The sequence below is a fragment of the Triturus cristatus genome, chromosome 2_2 (genome assembly GCF_964204655.1).
Source record: "Triturus cristatus chromosome 2_2, aTriCri1.1, whole genome shotgun sequence".
NCBI classification, from domain to species: Eukaryota; Metazoa; Chordata; class Amphibia; order Caudata; family Salamandridae; genus Triturus; species Triturus cristatus.
This window is the reverse complement of record NC_140582.1, coordinates 857624339-857643609: the sequence shown is the minus strand read 5'-3', so window position 1 is coordinate 857643609 and position 19271 is coordinate 857624339. Positions and strand designations below refer to the sequence as shown.

Below are 19271 nucleotides of genomic sequence, written 5' to 3'. Positions count from 1 at the left end.
GGCTGTGGTAGCGGCGCACCTGCGAAGGAACAAGGTTTTTGTCTACCCGTACCTGGACGACTGGTTGATCAAGGCCTCATCTTTTTCGGAAGCGCAGGCGTACTTCCGGAGGACGTGCGTTCTCTTGAACAAGCTGGGGTTACACGTCAACATGTCCAAATCTGTCCCGACTCCGGTCCAGTGCATACAGTACTTGGGGTCCTCCATTGATACACGGTCAGCAAGCGTGTCTCCTTCGGAGGAGAGACGGTTATCGCTCCTTCGGAAGGCTCAGGACCTCATGGCCGCTCCATCGGCGACAGTGAGGAAGGTGTCTTCGCTGCTGGGGTCGATGGCCTCCTGTATCTTCCTCACGCCGGACGCACGGCTACACATTAGACCTCTGCAGGAGTGCTTGGAGGATCAATGGGATCAGAGAACAGGTTCTTGGGACGACAAGATCCGGCTGTCTCTACATGCTCTTCAGTCTCTGAAATGGTGGTGTTCGGCGGAGAATCTCCTCAGGGGGGTTCCCTTCCACAAGGACATTCCCGAGACGACTATCGTGACGGATGCGTCTCTCCAAGGTTGGGGAGCGCACTCCGGAGACTTACAGGTACAAGGAAAGTGGTCCCCATTGTAGTCGACGTACCACATCAATTTCCTGGAACTCTGAGCCGTGTACCTAGCGTTGAAGGCCTTCCATCCGTCCTTCCAGACCACCTCGTTGCTGATACAGACGGACAATACAACCACGATGTATTACCTCAACAAGCAAGGGGGGTCGAGATTGCGCACTCTGTCACAGGAAGCACAGGCGATCTGGCGCTGGCTTCTGGCCCGCGGACTGATGATCACGACCACGCATCTGCCGGGGGTGCAGAATGTTCAGGCGGACGCGCTGAGCAGGCTGCTTCAGGAGAACCACGAATGGGTCATAAACGACGAGGTACTTGGAGAAGTCTTCGCAAGGCGGGGGACTCCAGACGTAGATCTGTTCGCCACCACCGAAAACAGCAAATGCCGAGACTTCGCATCCAGGTACTACCAGAAGGGGACGCTGGGGAATGCGCTATGGATCGACTGGTCGAACAGCTTTCTGTACGCTTTTCCACCCATTCCCCTGATTCCGGCAGTGCTCATCAAACTGTCCAAGTCCGGGGCGCGGATGATCCTGATTGCCCCGGAATGGCCCAGGCAGTGGTGGTTCACGGACCTGCTTCACCAGTCTCTCCTGCCTCACATGCGGCTGCCGTGCAGACCGGACCTTCTCACGAAGTTCGGGGGGCGGATGGTGCACCCCAACCTCTCGTCTTTGAGTTTGGCGGCATGGCTCCTGAGATAGTGCAATATGGCCATTTGAATCTACCAGAAGATTGTATGGGCATACTGAAGGAGGCTAAACGTCCTTCCACTAGGACTTCCTATGCTTACAAGTGGAAGAGATTCTGCATCTGGTGCAAATCCAAGAACTTTGACCCGACAACCTGTAAGGAAGATGTCATCCTTCCATATCTTTTGCATTTGGCGCAGTCTGGCCTTAATTTCCACTCCATTAAGGTTCATCTCGCTGCTTTGACTGCTTACAGGAAATGCCCTTCACAGACTTCCTTCTTTCAGATCCCTGTGGTCAAGGATTTTTTGGAAGGCTTGAAGAAGGTGTTCCCTCCGGTCAGACTTCCCTCGCCTTCCTGGGAATTGAATGTGGTGCTGTCCAGATTGATGAAGGAGCCTTTTGAACCTATTCACAAGGCTTCGTTGCAGCACCTGTCCTGGAAGGCGGCGTTCCTCGTGGCCATTACATCGGCCCGCAGGGTGAGTGAACTTCAGGCGTTGTGTTGCCGAGAACCTTATACTGTTTTTCATGCTGCTAAGGTTGTTATGCGTACTCACCCTAAATTTCTTCCTAAGGTTAGATCTGATTTTCATGTTAACCAGACCATAACTTTACCTACGTTTTTTCAGAATTCCCTGCACGTTAGGAGAGTGTTGAAGTTTTATCTTGATAAGACCAAAGATATTCGTAGGTCAGACCAATTGTTTATCAATTATGGATCAGTCGGGACCGGTCTTGCTACCTCCAAACAGTCCATCTCTCGGTGGATTGTGTCCTGTATACAGTTGTGTTACCAAAAGGCTAATAAGACCTTAGGGGGTAAATCTAAGGCTCATTCCACCAGGGGCAAAGCTGCCACGACTGCTTTGCTGCGTAATGTTCCGATTGCAGAAATCTGCAAGGCGGCCACTTGGAAGTCGGTCCATACCTTTGCTGCGCATTACTGTCTGGACGCGGATGCCAGGGCAGATGCTCAGGTTGGGCAGGCTTTGCTGCGAAATTTGTTCGCACAGTAGTGGTATTATATTGTAATCTTCTCCACCGCCGTTTTTGTGTGGGGATGGGCTTGCCATTCTATTCACTAGATTATGACTATACACAGAGATCCCCTACTACAGAAGGAGTAGTTTCTTTTCTGTAACTCCAGTTCTGTAGTAGGGGTATCTCTGTTATAGTCATAAGCGCCCACCCTCCTCCCCGGTGGAGAGATGAATGTTAATATAAGGAATGCTACAGGTCTGGCTTGCTACGCCTTCAAAAATAACTGAAAGTAAAAGGGACCTGCTGTGCATTCTGGGATACTGGAAAAGTTCTGGAAAGTTTTCTTAAAGGCACAGTATCCTGTTCTGAGCCACATAATGGCAGCCTATGGGGCTTGTCTGTCCATTCCTTCCTCTCTATCATTCCAGAGGCTTTTGCTTGAAGAGGCAGGTTTTTCTCTATGGAAAAAGCTGGACAGGCAGTGCTGTTGGTGGTTGCTGGTGGAATTCTTTCTAGTTGAAGTACTGGACAGTGTAGCCTGTGGATATAGGCTGCATTATCTGTCTTTGAAATTCTCTCTTAAGTGTAGATGCAGGTCTGCATGACTTGACAATTTAAGAGATTATTTTTATTGCTCCGGGGTCCGCGCACATGGGCGGGACTATTCACTAGATTATGACTATAACAGAGATACCCCTACTACAGAACTGGAGTTACAGAAAATAAACTACTCCATATAGTTTATAAAAGCGCACTTGTCTGCCTGACATGGGCGGAATAATTCAATACTTATGATTTCAGTGAAAATTCTGCAGAATAACTAGGATTGAGGGTAAGCAACCTTTCCGTACACTTCAGGTGCTGATGGCACAACAGTAATAATAAATAATAAAGGGGTTTGTAGAGCGCATGGTGACGCCTACCGGCGTATCCCCGCGCTGAGGAATAGAGTCAGAGATCAGAGGAGGGGAAGAGCCTAAAGGGCAAATAGGTGTGTTTTTAGAAGTTTCCTGAAGGTGGCTTCATTTTTTGCTAACCTAATATTGATGGGAAGGGTGTTCCATTTGGTTGCTGCCAGGGAACGAAAAGATCGACCTCCCATTCTGGATTTTTTTATACGGGGGATCATGAGGAGGCCCTTTCCCATCGAGCGAAGTGCTCTGTTAGGCTCGTATGGGACAGCTAGGTCAGACAAGTAGGACGGTGCACTGTGAGAGATAATTCTAAAGCATAAAAGAAGGGCTTTAAAAAGAATTCTCTTCCTGATGGGCAGCCAATGAAGGGTTGCCAAGGTGGATTTAGAAGCAACTCTTCTGGGTAATCTCAATACTAGCCGTGCTGCCGAGTTTTGTAGTACCTGCAGTCTCCTGATGTTCTTTTCCGAAGTACCAAGAAGAAGTACATTGCCATAGTCCATGCGAGAGGTTACTAGGGCCTGAGTCAAGGTACGCCTGGCCTCCAAAGGGAGAAGGTCCAGGGTACGGTTGAGAGTTTTCATGACCCCAAAGCACTTCCCTACAATTTTATTTACATGGCTGTCAAAGGAGAGTTTGGTATCCACCCAGACACCTAAATTCTTTGCTTCTATCTCAGAGACATGGTGGTAACGTTATGTCTTGTGCATTCATTGGAAAGGCATGTATCACAAGCTTGTAGACCCCAAGCCCCTTGTAGATTAGTCAGTAGACAGCTGTAAAGTAACAACTTTGATGGTAACTTATGTAATGTCTGTAGCCAGGGTAATTATTAAACAAAAAGAAGAGAGAAAACCATTGATGTGAACAGTGATAATAGAAATATTTATTGAACATATGAATTATTAACAGGAGTTACTGATTTTGCTTCCAATGTTATGCACACAATGAATTTGACACTTAGGAAAAGTGAAGGCAACTTGAACATTTGTCTGCTATTGTGTAATTGTTGAATTGTGTTTGATTTAATTGTTTCATTTATAACACAACTTTCATACTTGTCCCTTGCTTGAGTTTTAGGTACTCAAAAACATGTTGCACCATAGTATACTTTCCAGTTTCTTGCCTCTTGTCTGACATGCACATACGTGGTGGGAATAGTGGTCTTGGGAGAGCTACAGAGCAGTTAAAATAGTATTCCTTTGAAAGGTGTCAAGAGGTCCAAATATATTTAAGTCTCAAGCCATATATTCAGTGAGGGGAATTTAGTAAGTTCCATGTATATGATAAATACCTGCCATGTCATATGTACCATTTACTTAATTTACCTTAAATTGTGTCTAACTTCTTTAAAATATCCATTGTTTTATAGGCATGTTCGTGATCCGCGTGCTAATTTTGATCAGTCTCTTAGAGTATTAAAGCATGCCAAGACTGTACAGTCAGACGTCATTACCAAGACGTCCATCATGCTGGGTTTAGGGGAGACAGAAGAACAAGTGTACGCAACAATGACTGGTTAGTCAACCTCAAACACTTCTTTGTTGATGAATACATGTGATTTCTCTGGAAACTCCAATGTCAAATTTGTTTGAATGTTATTAATTTGAATATTATTCAGTACTAATCAGTAGATTAGCCCTAGTTATCTTCACCGTACTTCAGTTTGGGTCTAAGACTTAAGGGACCCCAGTTGTCACAATTGGATCCCAGTAACCCGAATTACCCTGCACTCCCGAACCGGTTCTCACATTAACAAATGAATTGTAATTGAGATGCATTGTCATTGACATCTGCCCCCAGACGAATCCAGGTACTGCAAACAACATTCACAAGGAACTCAGTTATAAATGTTCATCTTTTAAATACAACATCAATGGTTGCTTTTGAGTCAATCTCACACATGCAAGTCAAGAACAATGACAAAAATAAAGATAAAGTAAAGCCAAATTAATAATAATCACAGTAAGCCCACACAAGACCTATTTTCTTTTGAAATCTACAAAACCTCAGCCGAGGTTACTTTATTTACTATACAATATTTGGATCACATATAAAAACATCTTATATATACAAAACACAATTATTTCCTACGTTCGCAGTGCAAAGTGAGCCCCAGTGAAAGAAACATAACCTTTTGTAACGTGACCAAATGAGAAAAAAGACAAAAATGTATAAGGTTATTGGAAAATTATAAGGACAGATGATATACAATGTACAATAGCTCAGTCAAAGCTGTCTCTTATTCTATTGTCGACGGCGTTTCGACCCACTTTAAATGCTGGGTCTCATCAGGACTGTATTTCTGGGGACGGTGTAGAACATACATTCGTCCGTATAGGATCCAGTATGTGAAAAGATATAGTGGATGAAGAATCACATCCGGACTTGGGCTTCTCTTCCTTCAAGTATTGGGATCAACTCATAAATAAAATATTTTTATGGAGAATCTGAAGACATTCGGATTCTCTAGGGTTTACTTCACTCCTACTTCGAACTTGTATGTCGATTCCGTGAGAGAAGAACGAATCTTCTTGTTTCAGTGAAAAAAACTGCTGGATACAGTTTCAGCGGCGCTGGCCCATTCGTGACCAGACGCCCGGTTCACCCTTAATCCGTATTGTGTCCGTGGCTGACTCAATCTCCAGACGACTCCAGCCCTGCCACTATCCGTGTTCATCATCGTTCAGTGTGCTCTGCTGTGACACTGGAAGCTCCAACAGCTGTGCTATAGTTCATGAGTGAAAGAACCCCAATAGCACATCATGCTGGAAGTGTCAGTAGCCAATAAAATGTGGAATAAGATGCTGTGGATTCCCTACTCCTAAAATAGCCCTGCTTCCAAAGCGAATATTACGACGTTGTATGGGGATTAATCTAATCTACTGGTTTTTACTTGAGCCAAAATCCAGTCCCATCATATTTTGCCAACTGTGCCTCTCTAGAGAGCTAGCGGGCAAATGCACATTATATTTGGCCTGCTCCAATACGTCCAGCTCAGTCCACACCACTAGGACAGGCCTTCAGGAGGTGCAGCTTGAGCCAGTGGCACAGTGAACACAGTATTCATGTCTGGGCTTTCCATTCAGACATAGCACATCTTACTCAGACCAACGAAAAAGTGTTCGGTGTAATGGTTGACCTCAGTCACTGGCAATTAGGCAGGCCACATTCCAGTTCATCATTTTCTGTTGTTGTCCCCTCCCAGGCACATTATATATTGTTTTAGCTGCTGCGTAATTCCCCAGATCTACCACCCCTAAGCTTCAATGGCCAGTGACCCCAGTGGGTGTGGTCTATGCTTGTTTATCTAGTGTGCTAGTATAGTGTTCTTCAGTGATTGTGCAGGTATCTGTGTAATAGAGGTAGTGCAATAGAGGGATTATGCCTGATTGTGAATCATCTGATCCGGTCAGGCTCACACTACTGCTTATGCTCCACTTTGTTGTACCTGTGTTCAATGTGTGCAGTCCTGCAGAGAAGCTGGGGTGGGTTTTGGGAATTGATGCACTAGATCTGAGGTTGGCCATTGATACACAGCTGCTATGCTACTGAGAAACTGTTCATGTGAGGTTGCAACAGATGATGAATGTCTGTAAACACTGAACAGTCTGGGTATATGGGATGAGACCAGTAAACCAAACCGGTTATGCTCATGTTGTAGCGTGCCATTCATGTGTTGGTGCAGGTTGATGAGTCATGGCAGCTTGCCAGCTGTCACTGGGTAAAGGGTTATCAAAAGTAAATAAATGAGCAGCTTGGGTCATTAACAACCCCTAATGCCATTCTTTGAGCATTCTCACTAGGAAGAGGAAAAGCAGATAATCAATCATAGCATTTGTAAAGCGCACTACATACCCGTGAGGGTCTCAAGGTGCTAAAGGGGGGGGAGGGAAGGGGGGAATGCTGCTACTGTTCGAAGAGCCAGGTCTTGAGAAGTCTTCTGAAGGTCAGAAGGTCTTGGGTCTGCCATAGGCGGATGGGAAGGGTGTTCCATGTCTTGACGGCGAGGTGGGAGAATGATCTGCCGCTGGCGGTCACTCTTTGGATGCTGGGGACAGTGGCGAGGGCGTGGTCTGCGGAGCAGAGCTGGCGGGTGGGGGTGTAGAAGCTGAGTCCGCTGTTGAGGTACGCTGGTCCGGTGTTGTGGAGTGCCTTGTGTGCATGGGTGAGGAGCTTGAAGGTTATCCTCTTGTTGACAGGGAGCCAGTGCAGGTCTCTCAGGTTGGGTGTGATGTGGCTGCAGCGGGGGATGTCGAGGATCAGGCGTGCGGAGGTGTTCTGGATGCGTTGGAGCCGTTTCAGGAGTTTGGCCGAGGCTCCTGCGTAGAGGGCGTTTCCGTATTCCAGTCTGCTGCTGACGAGGGCCTGGGTGACCGTCCTTCTCGTTTCGGTGGGGATCCACTTGTAGATCCTGCAGAGCATGTGGAGGGTGTTGAAGCAGGAGGAAGAGACTGCGTTGACCTGCTTCGTCATGGAGAGGGTGGAGTCGAGGATGACCCCTAGGTTGCGTGCGTGGTCGGTGGGTGGGTGTTGAGGCTGTTCCTAGTGCAGTCGGCCACCAGGCTGAGAGGGTGGATCCGAGGATGAGGACCTCCATCTTATCCAAAGATGAGGACCTCCATGTTATCCGAGTTCAGCTTCAGTCGGCTGTTCCTCATCCAATCGGCAACGGCCTTCATTCCTGTGTGGGGGTCCTTGGTGAGGGAGAGGATCAGCTGGGTGTCGTCGGCGTAGGAGACGATGTTGAGGTCATGCAGTCGGGCAAGGCGGGCGAGCCGTGCCATGTAGATGTTGAACAGCGTTGGGCTGAGCCCTGGGGTGGCTTCGCAGCGGAAGGGGGGTAGGCGGACACTCTGTATTCTGCCAGAGAGGAGGGAACTGCAAAGGATCTGCGGTGGTGGCTAACGAACCGTGATTTTGTCAAAGGCAGAACTCTCTCCCTTCCCCAACCAGACCTCACAATAGTGACAGATGCATCACTCCTGGGAGGGGGTGGCTATCTGGGAGACCTGGAGATCTAATTAATTAGTCGTGCAGTCATGCGCCCTAAAAGATTTATAAACATCAATCTTAATTATACATGCAACCAGCTCTGTCAGTCTCGATGATAACCTGTAATTTTACCGGAAAGTACAGCAACTGTTTTCACAATTTCACTACATAAGAAATAGTTTGAGTGTTGCATTTCCTGCCAGTCCGAGCATTGTGCTTACAAAACTGTTCACTAAGGCAACCAGCTGGCTTCTAAGAGTCCGTGCTGGAGGATGCAGGCCTGTGATTGATGCTCATGGCTTCTTGAACTGCATGACTAATTAATTGATAACTATACTACTCTATGTTCACTCTACACCTGCTGCCATGCATTGGCACATTAACGTGATCTCGCAAAAGGTGCCAATGAGAATTATTTATTTCGTCCCCCCGCCCATCTCCCTCTCCACTTTGTTACCAGGAGTGAGCTCCTACCTCTAAAGGCATTTTTTTTTTAAAACAAAAAAAATCTTTTTTTTTTTTAAATAGTGTTTATTTGTCAACAAACACATAAATGGCAGGCCCCTGAAATCCCAGACGTACCTGACGAAGCATTGCAACCATGATATCATTGACATTTTACATTAGTAGAATACTTGAAGATGCACTTCAGTTGAAAAACAGACCCCCGACACCCCCCCCTCCATCCCCCCCCCCCCACCAACTCCCGGATCCCAAAACATCATTTTTAAAATTTCCATATGCAGGTTCCACTGCTGAAGAGTATTGTTTCTGACATAACAATTAAAGTTTGTGGTATTGTTAGATGCCGCTATGGCATTTGACAGCTTTGAATGGCCTTATATGATGGCGGTCCTTAAAAAATTGGGCTTTGGGCCTAATTTTATCGGATGGGTGCGCCTCCTCTACACTGAGCCCCTGGCCCAGGTAGTGGTGAACAACAAGAGCTCTGAAATTTTCACATTGGGGAGGGGGACGCGACCGGGCTGCCCCCCTCACCCTTGCTCTTCGCCCTATGCTTGGAACCTTTGGCGGCCTGGATGAGACAGGACCCCTCGATACGAGGGCTCAGATGGACGGACGGGTGGGAGGACCGGATCTCGTTATATGCTGACGACATCCTATTGTACCTAGCTTCCCCCTCTAAATCCCTCCGAGTGGCCCTAGATATCTTCACCAGTTTTGGGAAAAATTCGGGCTATAGCATCAACTGGGGGAAATCATTACTCTACATACTACACGGTGCCCCTCCATCCATTCCGCGTAACTGCCCGATCCAGATAGCAGCGGAAGGGTTCAAGTACCTTGGAATGTTTGTCTCCGGCGATGCAAAGACCTGCTTCGAAAGGAACCTCGTGCCACCCCTGCAGCGGTTCCAAAGAGACACGGCTATTTGGAAGAAGCTCCCGCTATCGCTGCTGGGTCGGGCAGCCCTATTTAAGATGATAGCGCTGCCGCGGTTTTTGTATGCACTCCAAAACTACCCCGATCTTGTCCCACACAAATATTTTGCCGATATTGAGGCCACTCAGAGAGACCTACTCTGGAATGGCACGCCACGCATCTCATTCCTCAAGCTTACATTGGGGTGGTACGATGGGGGTATAGCACTGCCGGACATCTGCAAATACTACTGGGCAGCACACCTCTCAGCTATTAACCAGGGCACATACAGGAGTGGGGATGATCCCGGGTATGGGATGGACAGGTGGCTCCTCCCCGGAGGGAACTTTGAGGCCGCGCTTTACTCAAAACCAAATAAGTTCCACCTTATAGGGCCTACAAAGCACTCTGTCCAGCTTTGGCACATTGTAAGCCGAAAACTGGGATGGGCTGACAAACTCACATTAGCAACCCCACTCTGGGTCTCCGAGAGGCTTGGTTCACTGGGTCGTACCAAGGGATTTCGAAACTGGGATTTGATAGGGATATCCCATATAAGGGACCTATAGGGGCCCAAGGGGATGGTGGCCTTTGCCTCCTTACAACGCACTTACGACCTGGCGCAATCAGAGTTTTTCCGTTACATGCAGATCAGACACTCACTCCAATCAAACATTCCACCAGGATCGACGCTCCCGGAATCCTCCCCCTTAGAGGACAGACTGCTTGACGGTTACCTGCCGGAGAGGGCGATCTCCCTAACATATAAAAAACTCATACACCACACACCGGATCCATTACTTACACTCAAGGGAAAATGGGAAAGTGATGGTCTAGAGATCGACGATGAGGAATGGAGGGAGGCACTGTCATCCCCCAAAGAGGTGGCGATATCGGCAAAGCTTAGGCTAATACAGCTTAAGATAGTACACCGGATATACATCTCAGGTACACGATTGGTATTGATGGGACGGAGTGAGGATGGGCTTTGTCGGAGAGGATGTGGGGAGTTAGGGACATTTCTTCATATCGTGAGGGAATGCCCTCAAATACAAACATATTGGGTGTGAGTGCACAAATGTATGAGCGAGGTCTGGGGGGTAAAATTACGACCTGAAGCTAAAAGGTGCCTCTTGAACATTTGGGAGCCCACGGACTTGTCTACAAAAGGTAAAATATGGGCAACGCTAGAGCAGGTAATTGCAAAACAAAACATAGCGCGTCTATGGGGTGCGGAAACACCCCCACTGATTAGCGCATGGCAGAAAGACATGGACTGGTGTATGCTGCAAGAGAAGACAGTTTATACGGCACGGGGGTGCCCCAGGAAATGGGTGGCGGTGTGGTCCAAATGGAATGAATACCGTGGAAACCTGTGTGAACCTCCCATGATCCCTTCCCTTGACGAACCGTTAACGCCGTGATGTTCCGGCACTGATTTAAGCTTGAATATTATTCCACACAGAATGATAATGATCTATGTTAGCCTATGGATGCAGCACTGTACAACCCATAAGTGTAATGATACAATGACCAACAAGTTACATGTTTCATTAATAAAAAGATTCCAAAAAAAACAATTAAAGTTTTTTTTATTAAATAATTGTTATATTTTTAATTTGGCACATCATCTATGATTATAATACCAAATATTTTCAAGGGGAAAAATGGAAGTACTTCCAAGGCTGAACTTACATCACCCCCGCCTCCCACCCGCCAAAAAAAGTAACATAATGGGGAATGGCGGCCAATAGGTCAAGGGAGCTGAGGGTCAAAAAAGTTTGGGAAACACTAAGTCTGTTTCTTGCCCGGCCGCATGCAAAAACTACGTTCTACAACAGACCGCAAAGTCTGAAGCTTGAAGTCCTTATCAAACCCATACTTCTCATTCTTGTTATCAAAAGGAAAATATGTCTTTATCGTCTTTTAATTCAAAGGGGGCCACTGTCCTAAGAGACTCTATCCATCACAGTTTGCATTAATCTAAGCCTTTTGAAAATCACTTCTGCATGTTAGCATGTTAATCATCTCACATTTTGAAACTGTAGTTGTGATACATTATGGTTTTATTCGGTAATGCATTGTGCTGAACTGGATTTGGTGTAAGCACTACAAATGACCAATTTATGCTCCTTTTGTTTTTTTAAACCGTTTTACATAGTGTAAACTTGACCCGAAGATGTTGGAGCGCTTTACATGAGCACCAGTTGCATTACACAAGGACACATCTGTTTTTTGTTTTTTTAGGCACAGGGAGATTAATTGATTTGCCCAGAATCACAGGATGCTGAGCCAAAGCAGAGTCTCAAACCTGGTTTCCTAGTTCCAAAGTCGGCAGCTCTTGTCGTTATGCCTCACGCTACCCCCTTGTTTTTAATTTGTCATCTGGCTCATATATATTTTGCTAAAGGAGCATTTGACAGCAAAGTCTAGCATATATCTCTTTTGACCAATGAGTGGATGTTGAATAAGTGACCATTTGATTACTTTGTTATGATGAGCACAGGTAAGATGTTGATATTTACCAGTTTGTACATTTTCTATTTATGCTCATTTTAACCATATGCATTAAATGTTATTTTCAAATACTCTGCAAGCTGATATATTTGAGAAATAGTTCCTTTTCTTTTTGATCCTTGGTAGGAAATATTCAACAGATACAACACTTCATAGAGGCGTTTTGGTGTTTGTGCATGATCAATTGTTTAAGTATAGAAATCGACTGACCACAGGTGGTTCAGAACTTTTTCAATGGTTCTGAAAGGTGATTTAGTCTTAGATCATTGTGACTGATGAACAAAAAATTCATGCTAATGAAGATTCCTGAAGACGTGTTTCAAAAATCTGCTGAATCAGTTCTTGGCCCAAATGAGAACTTCCTATGAAGGACCTTTCCTGTCAAATCGGGTGTAGTCTTAGATGAAATATGGCATACTATTGTTTGTACCTTTGGCTTGTTATTTATTGATTAAATGTTTGATTTTGATTTTCCTCCCCCCATTTCAGATACTTCTGACCGGCCCACCTTTAAAAATAAGCATTGCTTGTAGATTGTTTTCTATCTGAAGTACTCGGCATTATTTTAAAATAAATGTTTTATTCTGAACTGCTTGATGTTACAGCTATAAACTCCCGCCCAGTCATATGTTATGTTATGTTATGTTATGTTATGTTACGACTATTTATTGTGCGCACAGATACTCCAGCCAAGGAGCGTCCTGGCGCAGAGACAAGGTAGCACGTAACACAACCACAGGCTAAAAACAGAAACTAAGAACCAGCTAAAACAAGAAGGTTTTTATGGCCCTCAGAAAAGTCAGAAGGTCCTCCAGCAAGCGGATTTCAACAGGCAAGGAGTTCCATGCTGACGCAGCCATTACCCTAAACGAGCGGCCTCCCATGCGGCTAAGCCTGAATCTGGGAACCACCGCAAGGGCCAGACCCTGAGAGCGAAGGCTACGGGCAGGGACATACAAGGACAGACAACTCGACAGGATTTCCGGGCCTGTACCTCTCAAGATTTTAAAAGCAAGGCACAAAACCTTGAAGAGGATGCGCTTCCTGACCGGAAGCCAGTGTAGGGAGCGAAGGACACCTGTCACTGAGCAGAATCTGGGCAAGCCAATAATCGCCCTCGCCGCAGCATTCTGAACCCGTTGTAAGCGTGTTAGTTCAGCCTGGTTAGCCCCAGCCAGGAGAGAGCTGGCGTAATCCAGGCGGGAGATGATAGTAGCCTGGATCACCAGCTGCCTGGTCGGGGCGTCAAAGAACTTGAGAACAGGTCTCAAACCCCTCAGGAGACCGAAACAACAGGCCGCGGTTCTTTTAGTATGGCCTACAAAGGAGAGGCCCACATCCAGCCATACCCCCAGATTTTTCACTTCCGATACCGGGATCGGAGTAGGTCCCAACTCTGAGGGCCACCAGTGGTCACCCCACAGCTCCACTCCCTTCCCGACGACCATCACCTCTGTTTTAGTGGCATTTAGCTGAAGGCAATTGCCTGTCAGCCAGCTAGCCACCGCCTTCAGTCCGGACTGAAACCTGGGGGCCTCAATCTCCGCATCCCCACTGAGAGTAACCGCCAGCTGAGTGTCGTCAGCATATGAGACCAAAGTAAGGCCCCACTGCCTAGCGACATCAGCCAGAGGTCTCACGTAAAGATTGAACAACGTGGGACTCAGCGAGGACCCTTGCGGAACCCCCATGGCCAGTGGTTGGTAGTTGGACTTGAAGGGAGGGATGGCAACACAGAAGGAGCGGTCATCTAAAAAGGAGCGGAACCATTGCAACACCTGACCGCCAATGCCAGTCTCCTCGAGCCGACGCAGGAGGATGCTGTGGTCTACCGTATCAAAGGCGGCGCTAAGATCTAGCAAAATAAGCGCCGCCGTTTGACCAGCATCCAACCTTGCCCGGAGATGTTCCACCATCACAAGTAGCGCAGTTTCCGTACTGTGCCCAGCACGGAAACCGTTTTGTGTGGGGTCGAGGGCATTGGTCCGAGTCAGATGTTCAGACAGGGCCAGGTTGACGTGGGCCTCCGTGATCTTGGCTGGCCAGGGTAACAACGAGATGGGGCGATAACTTTCAGGCTTGGAAGGGTCCAGGGTGGGCTTCTTAATGATCGGGGACACCACAGCTTGTTTCCACTTAGATGGAACAGTTCCCGTTTCCAAGGAGAGGTTGACAAGGGAGCATACGACTGTACGCCCCATAAAAGCTTGGTCTCGGAAGAGAGCAGGCCTTACTGGATCGGATGGGGACCCAGATTTGACTTGCAGCGCAAGTTTGTCAAAACCATCCAAGGTGAGGGGGGGGAAAACAAGCAGTGTAGTCTGATGGTGGATCCCATTTATACTTTCCTCAGTGAACCCTATGCTAGGGAATGTCCTATATATAGCTTGGACCTTCCCCAAGAAGTCAAATATGCTTTCTTATATCTATAATCATGGGTGTCCCATCTCCGGGTGACCGATTCATCAGGAGTACAGTTCTTCAATACTCTGCAAGAGGCATGAGAATGGTTAGATTCCCACCCCGGACCTGACACAGCAAAGTACGAACAAGAGCAAGCACTCAACTAGAGCCCCATCTCCCAAGGAGCGCCGCTCAGAGTAGCGCAAAGCACTGCAGGCAATTGCGGAACTTAGCCGGGGGGGGCACCAGCCCGGTCTCGAGCAAAAGCAGTCCCGACATGGACAGATCGGAAAGCTCATTGCCAGTTAGTGGGAATGAGGATTCGGTGGCCAAATTGCCAGAAGTCACACCTCAAACGGCAGACAATATTGCCTAGGAGGGGTGACCCATGAAGTTCTTCAGAAGACTTCTGAGAAGTCGAGTGTGATTCATGCGAGAAGCCCGGCACGGAGGTGGACGAGTGGCGACATGGACACTGGGGCTGCCGACCAAGTCACGATGTTGGGGAGTGCAGCCTAGAGGAGTTTCGGGCCCGGTAGGGTAAGCTTCATAACCACACCACTACCAAACGACTTCCTATTATTAAGTTTAAGTTTGGATGGGAACTACCTGTCCTGGAGAGGGGGATTTGGGAGGTTCATTTTGTTCAGGGATTGTTGTTTCGGGCCAGGCGTGTTGCCCTAGGTAAAACCACTAGGGAAATGACCCACTTCACACAATGGTATCCCCCATAGATATTAAGTGTTTATCTTGGAATGTCTGGGAGATGCACACAATGCTGCGCTGCCATAAAATTCATGCATACCTAATCAGGAGGGGGGTGCAAATTGCGTTGCTTCAAGAGACTCCCTTAACGACAAAGGAAGGCGCTGAGCTTCAAAGTCGGTGGAGGGGGCAAGTGTTTTATACCAGTTACCCAGCCTTCCCCAGGGAGGTCCTGATTTGAGCGAGGGTGCCCTTTCAATGCACTAGACAGATAATTGACCCTGAGGGGAGGATTGTGGTAGTCTCCGGACGATTAGATGGCAGAGACATAGTACTTGGGAGTTTGTATGCACCTAATATAGAGCAACCTGCATTCCTGTCGAAACTCTCGGGGACACTGGTCTCGGCTCTGACGGGCTCAATGATACTAGGTGGCGATTTTAATTGTGTGACTGATATTGGGTTGGACCGCTCTCATCCTCCACTCCCTGATGCTCCCAAACAGCAGAGATGGGGTCTGACAGATTCCTGGAGGTCCCAGCACCCCGGGGAGAGAGACTGCTCCTTTTTCTCAGCGATGCATGAGCTCCATGTTCGCTTAGATGCTATATTATGTTCTCTGGTTGTGCATGGAGGAGTCAGATCTAGCGAATACCTGGCCAGAACTGTCTCAGACCATAACCCTATATTATTGAGCCTGGAGTGGACCCGTGAAAGATCCAACATTCCCGTCTGGTGCTTGAGACCTGAAGCACTAGAAGACCAGGTCTTCCACGTAGCAGTGGGTGCCGCTATTGGTCAATATATTTTAGAAAACGCCAATACGGCGACGAACCCACTTATAGAATGGGACGCCTTTAAACTGTCATCAGAGGGCGTTGCATTTCGGAGATGGTGGGGACACGGAAGGTCCTCTTGCAAGACATACAGGTGGCAGAGCAGTGACTCTGTGAGATTGAGAAAGAAAGAGAGAGTGGATAAACATGAGGAGCTCCTGGAAGGTAAAGAAACCATGGCAATCTAGGTAGAGCGACTGCGTTGCTTCAAATTACAAAAACTATACAACCTGACCCCACACTGAGAGGGAAAAGTCCGGGGCTCTCCTAGGTTGGTTGGCTAACCCGGCTAGAAGGGGGACAGTGATTCTGGAGCTCTGAGGGCAGGCGTGTGAGTCCCATTATAGGGAGCAGGATATTAACACCCAGTTCCTGAACTACTACACCGACTTATATCAGAGTAGACTGGCGCAGACGGATGAAGGCATAGATGAGTTTATAGGAGATGTGGAGCTCCCGGCATTAGATGTAGAGGTAGCGATTAGCCTAGGCAGAGACATAGAGATCGGCGAGGGGAAGGGGGCCATTAAGTGCATGGCCAGAAATAAGACACCAGGGACAGATGGGCTACCGGCAGAGTTTTATGCGACGTACTCCGAAATATTGTCTCCCAGGCTGGTGGCTCTATATAATCGGGCGAGACGGAAGGGCGATTGCCTGGGTCGTCACGAGAGGTGGTAATTATTCCGCTGCTCAAGCCAGGGAAAACGGCTTGGGACAGAACGGCATACCGGCCACTCGCCATGCTTAATCAAGACTAGAAAATCCTGAGTCGGATACTGGCTTCCCGCCTCCTTCCGCGTATGCCGACCCTCATGCATAAAGACCAAGCAGGCTTTATCCCCTCCAGAAACACGGCGATTAATGTTAGACGGCTTCTACGTGTGTTAGAGGCGGACACCTACCAGAAGGACTAGGCAACCGTTTTCGCAATTGATATCGAAAAGGCGTTTGATAGCCTCGAATTGCCTTACTTTTATTCCAAGTGATGCAGAAATTTGGGCTGGGAGCGGAGTTTGTAGAATGGATGGATCTCTTGTACAAAGAATCCACTGCCAGGGTCAAGACGGGTGGTCTGATATCACATGCCTGCACAGTGGGTCGAGGAACAAGACAGGGATGCCTGCTTTCGCCATTACTGTTTGCCCTGGCAATGGCTCCCCTAGCGGGCCGTGCTAGATCGGGCCGGCACTATCAATGCCTGGTAGTGTTAGCACAGGTCCAGCACATAGCGCTGTATGCGGACGACTTACTGATGTTCCTATCCGACTCGAGAGAGGCACTGTGTGGAGCTAAGGAGCTCCTGCATGCCCTGCGAAGAGTGGCGGGTCTAGGAGTAAATTGGGCGAAGTCGTGTCTCTTCACGACTGGGACGAACAGGGACAGAAGGTGGAAGGATATATATCTGACTTACCTGGGCACCCAAATATATCCTGCTCAAGAGGATCTGTTGGAAGGCAACATAGGGAGAGCGCTACAGGGCACCAAAAGTAGCTTCTACTTCTGGGGGACCCTCCCGCTATCAGTGGCGGGCCGAGTTGCCCTTCTAAAAATTGTAACATTGCTAAGACTTTGGAACACTGCCAATTTGGATACCAGCCCGACTATTCATCCAGCTCAAAACCATGATCTCTGGGTTCTTATGGGGGACGGGATGACTGAGGGTTGCACTCAGCACCCTGGTGCGGCCCAGAGCGGAGGGAGGCTTGGCTGTGCCTGACTTTGAGGCCTACTACCTTGCGGCACAGCTGCAGTGGTTCACAAAGTGGCTGGTGGGGCGACTCAGGGGGACGGACTGCCAGAGAGACGACGCCCCGAGCCTGCGGTTCCTATCGCAGATACTGTTGAAGCTCCCCATATGGGGTCATCCTCTGGCTTACTTACAGTGCGCAAATGCAAGAATAGGGCCCTGCGACGAGCGGGGATCCGGTGCCCCTAGGCACCTGAAATCCCACTGACTATGTGTGAGGTTTTACCACATGGGGGGAATTGGCGTAGATTAGAGGCCTGGGGAGAAGTGGGAATATCCACCATAGGAAATCTGTACGAAGGAAGTGCTATGCTCCCATTTAATGATATCCGGGAGAGATACCAACTGCCAGAGGGAGATTTTCTCCTACACTCAGCTCTCAGCTCTCGGGAACGCCGCCCCCAAAACGCGTGCCGCCTCCTCCTTTCTATGCCACTGAAACATGGCTCCTGATGAAGCATTACATAAATGCCCAGGTACTGAAAACCATTGGTCACCACCTGCAGCACCCAGGGGAGACCAGTGCAGTCTAAATGGGTATAGGGATGGTACAGCACGGATTTATTCCCATTGATACGATAGCCTGAATGGGCCCCGTAGGATTCAAAAGTCTCAAGGATCGTTCGGTATTGTGGTTTCGGGTTCAGTGACATACAACAAGATATCATCCACGTAAAGTGAGAGGTTTACTTCCTCTCTATCCCGTTTAGAGATCTTGACTCCTCGGATGTGTGGGTCTACCCTTAGAGCTACTGCTGACATCCAATTATGTAGTCGCCAGAGATTGAGCCTCATGGATCGTGCTGGCATGAATCCGGATTGGTCCCTATGGACCAGTGGGGCGATTATTGACAGGAGACTGGTGGTAAGGTTGGTAGCCAGCACCTTGACCTACGTATTTAACAAAGTAATGGGGCAGTAGGAACCGCAGCCGGTCTTAGACTTACCAAGTTTGTGAATCACTGCGATGGTCGCGCACTGGCTGTCTGGAGGTGGTGGTCCACAGTCTCTCGATTACTTACCTGGTGTCTTTCCCAGTTTCAGCTTTGTAATGGCTGACGTGATCTACTCCAGGGTAATGTCATCCTCCAGCGCTCTTCAATTGTCAGGAGGCTCCACCATTGGTAGATCTACTCCAGACAGGTACTTGGCTATACAAGGGGCATCCGCCAACTGGTGGGCCTGGTAGAACGAGGCATAATAGCCCACAAAGGCCTCGGTGGTGGGTACATCAGAAGAATGGGGTTACCCCCATCTACTATGCTATGAATCCAGCAGAATGTCCTCTCCCGTCTGTGACAGAAACGAGCAAAACGGCTGACCAAGGTTAAGCACATCTCATTCCAACGTTACAGTAAGTAAATTGTGGTGCAAAACACTTCCTACATCCGCCGTTCGTGGATGCAAAAACTCCAAGGAGTTATCACAGGAAAAAAGAAAAAGGGAAGGTGCACTCGAAATGAAGTCAAACA

General features: G+C 48.0%; 1 protein-coding gene across 1 annotated transcript in view; it reads left to right on the top strand.

Moving 5' to 3' along the window:
- Positions 1-19271, top strand: part of LIAS (lipoic acid synthetase) — a 240983-nt gene that overhangs the window by 177079 nt on the left and 44633 nt on the right. Inside the window, exon 8 of the mRNA XM_085642245.1 lies at positions 4583-4728. Within this exon, the coding sequence (XP_085498371.1) occupies positions 4583-4728 (146 nt within the window). The remainder of the gene's footprint in view (positions 1-4582; positions 4729-19271) is intronic.